Source organism: Atta colombica, unplaced genomic scaffold, assembly GCF_001594045.1.
Source record: "Atta colombica isolate Treedump-2 unplaced genomic scaffold, Acol1.0 scaffold70, whole genome shotgun sequence".
In the NCBI taxonomy this organism is placed as follows: domain Eukaryota; kingdom Metazoa; phylum Arthropoda; class Insecta; order Hymenoptera; family Formicidae; genus Atta; species Atta colombica.
Genome location: NW_017259562.1, coordinates 7,959 through 18,060, shown reverse-complemented (window position 1 = coordinate 18,060; position 10,102 = coordinate 7,959). Strand labels below are relative to the sequence as shown.

Here is a 10,102-nt window from a genome sequence, read left to right as displayed (position 1 = left end):
CGAATAATTAGGAAGAATCCAAGCCTAGATTTGATTGTGCATTTTCCACATAACACTTTATCTTCCGGTATGAGCGATGTTCGACGACTCGCTTGACAATTCGCAACGTTCGACGGATTTCTATCGTTGCAATTGTCTTATCATCATTCTATAAAGACAGAAAGAATTCAAACGTCATTGGCCGCAACATTGATACTGTCTCATATCTTAGCGTGAGCACGTGAGAGATGAATTGAATCACGCATCGCCTGCACACAGTCACACAATCGCAGTAGATAGATGGATACGCGCGGGAGGCCACACGATCGGTTATTATTTCACAGAGATATGGCTCGAAGGTAATTAATACTATTGTTATGATTCAGACAGGTACGTCATGTCCGTACTTTGACTAGGCGATCTTTCAGTCTTTGATCGAAGCTCTGCAGGTTCGCAACCGCTCCGTACGTGGAGTACGTGCAGGTATAGGCTGCACGTAACATGACCCACATGCATGTTTCGCCAACGCTTTGAATATACCCTACGTCTTGAGAGATAACAATAACGTGTCAGCACTTGTGGTCAGCGGATAGCGATATAACGACGTGATAGGCGCATGAATATAATGCACTTGACTATTGCGATAACGCGATAATAATGTATAAGTCGCCACGATGTCGGAAAGAATTTATAATCCAAACGATTATGTGATCGCATATAAAACTTTGTGCGAACAGTACTTGGAAGTGAATTGCCTGTGCAGTGTAATATACCTTGACATACCTGCCTTTAAGTATCCAATCGAATCGCTTAATATACATATATACCTCGTTCAAAAAGTGATAGTCACGAACGATGCGTCGAATGCGTAAACACTTGAAGAAATAGTCGTGGGATTTCCTTTATTATACAATACAATTCTACTGCCACGGGAAGAGCCGTATACGTATATAGTAAGATGAGCGCTTTCGTCGACAGCATCCAGAACGAGAAAACGCCGAGTGTTGTAGGTCATGCGAGATTAAATGAGAGTACCTCGCTCAGCGATATAGGAGAGGACGTGAGAGGTAGCAAATTTAATAAATCGACTCAGAGCGATATCTCGTGGAGGCTCCCTTGCGCTGGAGATCATAGACAGAGATCTAGGCCGATGTCCCTGGCATATTTGCCGACCAAGATTCCGAAACAGATGAGCGAATTAAGCTTCTCCACGCATAGCTCCAGAAGCATGTTATATCCTATTCAGAGCGAGTTGGTTTTATCATCGAGAAATAGGCACAATAACAATAGATACGTGTCTCTGGATATGAGATCAATCAATAACCTTCCGTATACTAATCCGCACTCCAACAGCTACATTTTAGGCAATAGTACACCAGCATACACGTGTTGCTGTACATGTGCAGGATCGCAGATCTCGTCGCCGCCGCCGGCACCGTTTTCACATGAAACTGACGGATCTGATCAGGATGGGCCCGAGAACCTCTCGTGGAGGAGACTTCACATGAGCAGAGCGAAACTAAAAGCAACTGCAACTACATCTGAACTTCTTAGTGGATTCGCAATGGTAAGCGTAATAGTAAGATTACATTACATTCATATTATACACATTACGTTAAAATGCAAGATTTTATCTTCTAGTATAAAATAAATGATTTTTACACATTTTTGCAAACTTCAAAATCAAATCTTCATAACAGTTTTTTTTATTTATTGCGTTAATAATAACTTCTGAATAGTCATCTCAGCCATATTGAATCGTGACGTCATGAGCGAGAAATAATGGTATAATGTTACTACGTTGACTTTTCTCGCATACCATTTGTAAATAAAGAGAATCTGGATGAAATGAAATGATGAAATCGCTTTAAAACACTTATAAAAATGGGCCGAGATTATCTTTATCTCCCCTGTGAAAGACAGTAAATAATCAAAAGAAAATAGACTACGCATAAGCGTATGATTAAGTAAAAACTGGTAGATACTTTATTATTTACTAACTTTCACAGGAAAATAAGGATATAGTTTCGGCCCATTTTTACAAATATTTTAAAGCGCTCTCAATATTTTGTTTCATCCAAATTCTCTCTATTTACTCTACTTTCTATTCTGGCATGCAAGAAAAGTCAACGTAGTATAATTTCTCGCTTAAGACGTCACGATTCAATATGGCTGATGTGAGTACTCAGGAATTTTAAATCAGAATATTTCAATTGTTGATTAGCATAGAAATAATAATAATAATATCGTAAATGTAAAATAATTTTGCTTTATGATTCTCATTATTTCACAGTGTTATTTAATATAATTATATTACAATAAAAATAACATAATGGCGCTTTAAAAAAAAATTCGCATTTTTGTTTTAACAAAAATTTAAATTTTGAAAGAATTAAATTAAACGTAAGATTAGGCGATAGAAAAATATTTACACTTTGATAAAATTTAAAATCATCGATCAGACAATTCAGTTTTGAGATATATATTATGCGATCAGTTCTGTACAAGTTTTAATATTTAACAAGTTTTTTTTATACCTATATTTATTCCAAGAATATCATATATTTTTCTTTATATGTATCTAAGATATTTTTTTCTTCCTCTTCTGATCTTTCTTGTTTCGATTCTGACTTTCTTAATCACATCATTTTTGTAGAGTCATTTAATTATCAACTTTGTTAATTTTGTGAATATCATCAAAATATTTTTAAAATATATTTTTTAGAAAAAAGAATTAAAATTGAAAAAAAATGCAAGAAGATAAATAAAGTTTAGGAAATTTTTTTAAATTGTACATAATAAAATTCCTTTTCTTTATTCTTGCAATTGCTATATTTTTATGATATAATTTTTTGTAAATATCTTTAGGATTTGTATTTATAAAGCAACGTAAAAAAATCTCAATCTCGTATTATATTAAATTGTATTAAAATTGACATATTTAATGTGATTTACATGAATTAAACAATAATGTAACAAAAATTAAATAAAATTTTACTTCAAATATAATATTTAAAAATGTGAATATTTATTAATTGTTTGTTAATCTATATCTAGTTTTTAAACACACATACACACATATGCGCGCGCGTACATTGTTTTTACTTCACTTCAAGCTCAGAGTTCAGAGTTTCTAAATATTTCTTATATTTATAAACATTCTTTTATTTATTAAAAATTTTTAATTTTAAATAAAATAAAATTAAGTGTATTTTATGTTGTGTTTTTCATGCAATTAATTTGATTCAATTAATGGTGGTTTAATTAACTTTCCTTATTTATATGTAACAAGCAATAAATATTTATGAATTATGATATTTTGAAAATCATTTAAATAAAACTGTTTTCCTAGAAATCTCTAACTCAGAGCGGGCTGTACGCGATTACACAACGTTTCCTGAAAATGGTTAAATTGACGTCGACGACAATTCTATGTAATCTTCATGCACATCTGTGGTTATATAAGGCAGATATCACTTTCTTTAATCCGCTTTACTTCTCGTGATTCATCTAATATCTTCTAACGTTGTAGACGATTGTAGCAAACCGTATGTATTTCACTATTTTTTTCTGGTATTTTAGGTGGCAATGGTGGAACTGCAAATAAATGAGCCGACGGCGGTTCCAGAATGGCTGTTTGTAATGTTTGCCGTTTGTACTACTTTCTTGGTATCGGTGCATATCTTTGCACTGATGATCAGCACGTATCTTTTACCCAATATCGAAGCCATAAGTAAGCTTCAAGTTTCACGACTCATAACGGAGTCACCTCACGAGAGGATGCGCGGTTTCATCGAATTGGCTTGGGCATTTTCCACAATACTTGGATTGTTTCTCTTTCTAGTAGAGGTGGCTATTCTCTGCTGGGTCAAGTTCTGGGACTATTCCTTTACCGCTGCCACTGCCAGCACCGTAATAGTCATTCCCGTGCTCATAGTATTCGTCGCTTTCGCTGTTCATTTTTATCACTCTTTGGTAGTTTATAAATGTGAAAGTGTGGTATCAGATATGAAGGATTTGGAAAGCATAAAAAGGAATTTGGACAATGTGACGATAGGGCAAACTAATGTATAAGTTCGAGACAATAATACAATCTGTAATATATTATGTGTACAAATGATTATCCTAAATGAAAAAGAATGCATTGAAGTTCGGCTGATAGATAAGAATATCGAATAATGCTTCTATCGGAGTATAAATTAATTTGTGGCAGACAGGAATACTCAGGTTTAAAATAGGTACTATTCTTCAATTTAAAACGTATCTTTAATGAGAATGACATAAAAAAAAAGAACACTATGTGTGGATTTGTTATCAATAACTTACTTTTCAAACGCGACCATATGAAAATGGCCAAGTTTTATTATATATAAAAATGTACATAGCTGTACACATGCAAGTCGAGAATTGCAACAGTACAAGCGAGTGCTCTTTAGTATATTACCTATATAATATTCAGCATTTAATAATATCTGTGTATATACGGTTTAACTCTTGATTTTTATTTAAACCTTCCTTGATCATTCTATTACTATCATATGTCATATGTTGCTAATATACATATATAGTATCTGTTATTACCGCGACACTTAGTTTGCGGAAAAACTGAAGGATAATTGAGTACTCATTTTATGTACACTTCCTGAAATTTACATAATTTTTCTAGTCAATAAATAAATCGTCAAAGTTTAGGATGTCCGGCGAAAAAGTTGGTTTCTTACTGTAATGTTAGGAAAAAAAATAAAGATATAATTAATGTATCTTTCGTTTTTACCATAAACTAAGTTGTAATCTTTTTATAAATGGTTTCTATAATATTATGACCTTAACTTCTTTTATATAATACAAAACACTCGATCGAAGGAATCGTTGTAAGCAAAACGAGGAAATATAATTACTTTAGTACAACAAAAGTATTATGTGATATCTGTTATTATAAATTACAAATTGTATTGCACTAATCTATGTCCGAAAACTTGAACGTTTTCTTAAAGATACATGCTACATCGTATTGAAAATTCATTGCATTCGATTATTTTTGCTTAATAAGCAAAATTTCAAATTTATGGAGTCAATACAATAAGATCTGCGTAATATATTACGCAGATCTTATTGTAAAATTTGTTTCTTGAGAACCATTATCGTATGTACATTGGAAGAGAAAAAAATCAAAACCTATATTACAAAATATAAATGTCATGTTGTAATACGTAACTTGATAGAAAAAAAAAAATACTGTTGAGAGATAAATTGATGATTTGAGCATTAGCCATTATTGAAAACTACTTTTTAAGAAATTATATTCTAAATTGATTAAAATCAATTTTACAAACGTATCTTTTTAGTGAAATAAGTGGAAGTAATTAAAATATATTTTATTACTTATTTTACTGATTTGTTAATTATTATAAAGTATAAAAAAATGATTCGATTGATGTATATGTAACAATGAAGAATAAACTGCTTGTGCTATGGACAGGTAAAACAATGAAGAATGAGATAATATTCAAAACAATTATTCCAAAAAAATAATAAGATGATATCAGAAATATCTTCTTTTTAAAGGATAAAATTCAAATTCTGTTTTTCTGTTTTTAACTTTACTTCAAAATATCAAATAATTCACATATCTTCTCTTTATTATATTTTTTATCGATAAAAAATATTTTTAAAAAACTTGTAATGATAAAATAATGTTTAATCCGAATGTTAAATCCGAAGAATCGTTAATTATGAACTATTGTTCTGACATATGTAATTTAATAATTTTTCGCTGATATAAAAAATAATCGCTGATATAAAAAATGATATAAAAAATGAGTCAGGCAATCGTTAAATATATGATTATGAGTTTTATGTAACTTATTATTATAAGAAATAGTATGAGAGCAGTTGTAATTCCATCTTTCTTACACACACACACGCACGCACGCACGCACGCACGCACGCACACACACACACACGCGCGCACACACACACACACACGCACACACACACACACGCACACACACACACACACACACACACACACAGTATATTATTCTATCAGAATATATTATGTTATTTTTCATTAATCTCTATGATATTATAATTGATCTAAGAGAATGATAGAATAGAAAAACTTGTTTATCTCTTTCAGAAGAGTCACTTAATAAATTGGCTTTCGTCATATTAGCTTCAGTCTTGTCCTTAAATAAACATATCAAGTCTTTCTGACAGCCTATCCATAGCAAGAGCTTGTTTAGAAAGTTTTTATTTAAACAAACCTTCCTTAATTAACTTTAACAACGCAGTTTCGCGCCTTTTTCTTCTACTTAAACGTGGAGAATGACAATAAACTCTACTTTCGAAATAGACTTATTAACAAACAAATAGCAAAACAAAACGTAATATCGAAAAGCGTGCCATTAATTATTGCAAATCGCAAAACTTTGTGCCCCCTTAAAAATTTATGAAAATGATAATAAATATATACAATTATTTTTAGTATTACTACTCTGCTCAGCGTTAAACCAACTTTAAAACAAAGTCACAACCTACACGTATATGTGTATTGGATTCTTATCTAAATATTTAAACAGTTTATAAATCATCCTATTCATAGCTACACATTCGCAAGTAATTCGATTCTGGTTGAGTATAGACAGTATAATGAATCAAAATAGTATTCTGTGATGAATCTTTTTAATCATTTGTAATTGAATGTTGGAAATAATATTAGTTCTCTATGTTGATTAAAAATAAATATTTAGAGAATATATTATTTCTTACAAAGACTCTACAGTATAAGTAAAAGATATTTCTTTGTTCGTTAAATAAACCATATGATACATAGAGTTTTTAACTATTATTTAGTTCGAAATGACGATAATTATCGATTGCGATTATCTACTGTGCACAATGTCTATCCATATACTCAACATCAAGTTAAGACACAAAAAGAATGCCAATACACACATACACACACACACGCGCGCGCGCGCGCGTGTGTGTGTGTGTGTGTTATTTGGCATTCTTAAAATATTCTCAGAGATCTCCTCGTCCTCTATTATTTCGGTAAAAAGTTTTTTGCACTGCTAACATTACATTCGTGACATTATTTTACATTTAAATTATTTATGCGGTATGTATTTTTATACATATATTTTTAAATCACAAATAATCATATTGATCCTTAGATCTGATTTATTCTCTGTATGTCATACTGATTTTTAAAAGAATGCGAATGAATTGCGCACATGCATATATGTGTAGAAAAAATTACTTACATTAAATGACGTTGATGAAAATAACTATGAAATTATATGAGGATGAATTTCATGCAAGAATCTTGTCTCCCATACAACATAATATACAAAGACCCATGACTCTTGTCAAATGTCCATATATTTAGATCCATGACTCTTGTCAAACGTCCATATGTGTAGAAGGTTGTTGAGATATGAATGGTTCACTCCACATTCGACGTAAATCTCCCTGAAAGTAAATAATTAATACACATAATCTTATGTATTTTTGTACATCATTTTGTGACATATATACATTTATTCATAAAATAAAATATTGCTAAGGATCTAATTTTTCATAATTGTGATAAAATCCGACATAATTTTTAAATTATTTTTTAGCGTAATTAAATTTACGAATATTACATATAATGTTTCAGATTACACACACACACACACACACACACACACATTCATTTATATATAAACTTTGTTGATCGATATAGAGAATCAATTTTTCTTAAGAAAAAAAGAGTATATATCTTTCATAAACTTCCACAATTTGTTTAACATTAAATAAATATCTTTATATAATTAATTCTTAAATCATAACTATAATAAAATATTGTTTTGCAATTAACAAAAAATATATTTTATCATCCATTTACTTTTTGTAACTTTGTTAAAAAAACTTCCTATTTTTAATTTTTTTTAGATTTTATTAATTTTAATAGTTAAATTCCAAATTGTGAATACCAAGAACAGAATTTATAAATACATTTTTTATTTAAAGTAATTTTCCAAACAATTTATCTTTCTAAAAGCTTTTTACTTTTATCTTAAAACACAATCTTTTGTATATATGTCACATTAGACTATATAATATATAAGAAATAACGATACCTTCAAATACGCCATTGTGAGCAGCGGCAACAAAGTGAAGGGCACAAGGTACAATAAGGCAGGCTGTGCAGCTTTGAACACCTCAGAGCTTACAGTGGCGGTGAGTAGACCAAGAAAATAACCAATCAAAGAGCAATGAAAATAACTAATTCGGCTGAAGTGGCGCGGTGGTGGTACTCCAGTTTCACAGCCGCCGGGTAAAAGCTGAGTCTTTTTGTACGCATCGTATCGCAGAACAAAACAGAGCAATAGACCCGGCATGACAATATCGCCAAGGCCCAACATTGAAAAATGTCCCGCTTGATGTATCGATGGAAAAACTAATTTTCCAGGTAAAGGTAATTTCGGCGCAGCTCTCGCCACACCGCCTAAGTGTAATCTTCTAGCCACAAGACTTACTGGATTATCTGCAGGCCTAGTTGCTACCTATGATAGTAATAAAAAAAATAAATTATATATATTTTATATTATTATTATATATGTGATACTCTGTGCCGAAAATAATCTCTAATAGTACATACATAATAGTAGACACATTGTACAATTCCGTTTATTACTCTTATCTTACAATGCATCATCATAAAAAAAAATACTGCATGCAAAATGACATTATAAATTTATTTGAAAAGAATATGTACAATATGTTCTTTATTGTAAATAATGCCTTGATAAGATTTAACATTTAATAAAACTTACCTTAACCATTACATTTGTGCTGAATATGTAGGACGAAAAGAAAACCCAGAAGACATCATAAATCAGCAGTCCGGTTAATAACAATGTGGATACCTTGAGACTAGGTAATCGAACAAATGCAATAAACGCCACGCACAGGCCCATACCCATTGCATCCATCAGCAGCCAATGTCCAGTCAAAACCCAGATGCATACTATACTCACACTGAGCGAAAATGAGAGTAATTCCGCACCCGTAAATCTTCCACAGACACCGAAAGATATTTTGTTACCATCAGAACACGGTCTAATGATATACTGACACATGGGCAATAACAGAAACGCCAATGCAACTGTAGCTATAACTGCAAAAAAACAACAATAAATATAATAAATAATTTATGATGAAGTAGACCCATATCAAGTGCTTTACATCATTGGATGCTTTCCAATTGTCAAAAATCATTAGACACTTTTGTGCACACAGTGACACAAGTTGTGTTTCAATTACTATAATCGTCGACACAATACTACACATCCGATATAGTACTTAGCTTGAGAGCTACTAGTCGGCTAAGTAAGCTTGTCTTTTTTAGCGATAATTACATATTACTAATCGTAATAATTATGAGACTGGAAAAGTCTCGGGACCTCTGAACTGAAGAAATTAAATGGCCAATATTTTCGTCTTTTTTCATTCTATACAGGCGGAAAAACCTATATTTACTCTAATTCTATCTGAAACTGTGCACAATGTACACATTCTGTTCTAATAGAGTCGTGCACAATACTTTGTGAATTCTTGTATGAACATTTATATTAAGATGCATCAATGCAATTGAAAAGCATCCAATAATAATGCTTATTTCAAGTTAATGGTTTGTTATCAAACGTACTGGCAGTACAAATTGCAAGAAGCATCTGCATACTGTCAAAAAAGAAAAACATGATGAGTAGAGAAATGGAAGCACCGAGAGGTAGACAGAGAGCATGCATCGTATCGAGAGTCTGAACTCTTCCTCCATTAATGCAGTCCGGATTACCGGCGCTACTATTACTAGTAATCCCAGTCAATAAATTACTACGTTCCTTCTCCTTTTCTCTTTCCCTTGCCTCTTGCTCCATGTTTAGAGATCGGAAACTACCGTAAACTATCAGTAGAATTGATATTAGGAAAGTGGATATCCTAGATGAATCCATTATAGAATAAGCCCTGTAACGAGTCACAATAATATGATTGATATGTAACTAGCAAAAAAAACACACACACATACATACACACATACACACACACACATACATATATATATATATATATA

At 31.5% G+C, this 10,102-nt stretch overlaps 2 protein-coding genes across 6 annotated transcripts in view; one reads left to right on the top strand and one right to left on the bottom strand.

Annotated features, from left to right (window-relative positions):
• On the top strand, nucleotides 1–4,745 carry LOC108692425 (calcium release-activated calcium channel protein 1-like). 4 transcript variants are annotated; one of them, XM_018200660.1, is made up of 4 exons: nucleotides 1–1,546; nucleotides 3,332–3,445; nucleotides 3,562–3,712; nucleotides 3,827–4,745. In XM_018200660.1, exons 1-4 carry the CDS (start codon nucleotides 938–940, stop codon nucleotides 4,051–4,053), a joined length of 1,101 nt encoding a protein of 366 aa, XP_018056149.1. In that variant the 5' UTR covers nucleotides 1–937; the 3' UTR covers nucleotides 4,054–4,745. The 4 variants fall into 4 exon arrangements, with proteins under 4 accessions (XP_018056149.1, XP_018056147.1, XP_018056146.1 ...); XM_018200658.1 differs by having other exon boundaries at nucleotides 3,824–4,745; XM_018200657.1 differs by having other exon boundaries at nucleotides 3,562–4,745.
• A 2,132-nt stretch (nucleotides 4,746–6,877) lies between these two features.
• LOC108692429 (signal peptide peptidase-like 3) overlaps nucleotides 6,878–10,102 on the bottom strand; it is a 4,818-nt gene continuing 1,593 nt past the window's right edge. For both annotated transcript variants that reach the window (XM_018200666.1, XM_018200667.1), the window contains 4 exons: nucleotides 9,680–9,996; nucleotides 8,805–9,148; nucleotides 8,109–8,534; nucleotides 6,878–7,455 (listed from right to left, as the gene is read on the bottom strand). In XM_018200666.1, the coding sequence (XP_018056155.1) occupies nucleotides 7,387–7,455; nucleotides 8,109–8,534; nucleotides 8,805–9,148; nucleotides 9,680–9,996 (1,156 nt within the window). In that variant the 3' untranslated portion in view covers nucleotides 6,878–7,386. The remainder of the gene's footprint in view (nucleotides 7,456–8,108; nucleotides 8,535–8,804; nucleotides 9,149–9,679; nucleotides 9,997–10,102) is intronic.

What these genes read in the sequence shown, in the direction of transcription:
- LOC108692425 (XM_018200657.1), top strand. Translation starts at nt 938, where the DNA reads ATGAGCGCTTTCGTCGACAGCATCCAGAACGAGAAAACGCCGAGTGTT. An exon ending in TTCTTAGTGGATTCGCAATG is followed by an intron (nt 1,547 to 3,331) that starts GTAAGCGTAATA and finishes CTGTTTTCCTAG; the next exon opens with AAATCTCTAACTCAGAGCGG. An exon ending in CACATCTGTGGTTATATAAG is followed by an intron (nt 3,446 to 3,561) that starts GCAGATATCACT and finishes CTGGTATTTTAG; the next exon opens with GTGGCAATGGTGGAACTGCA.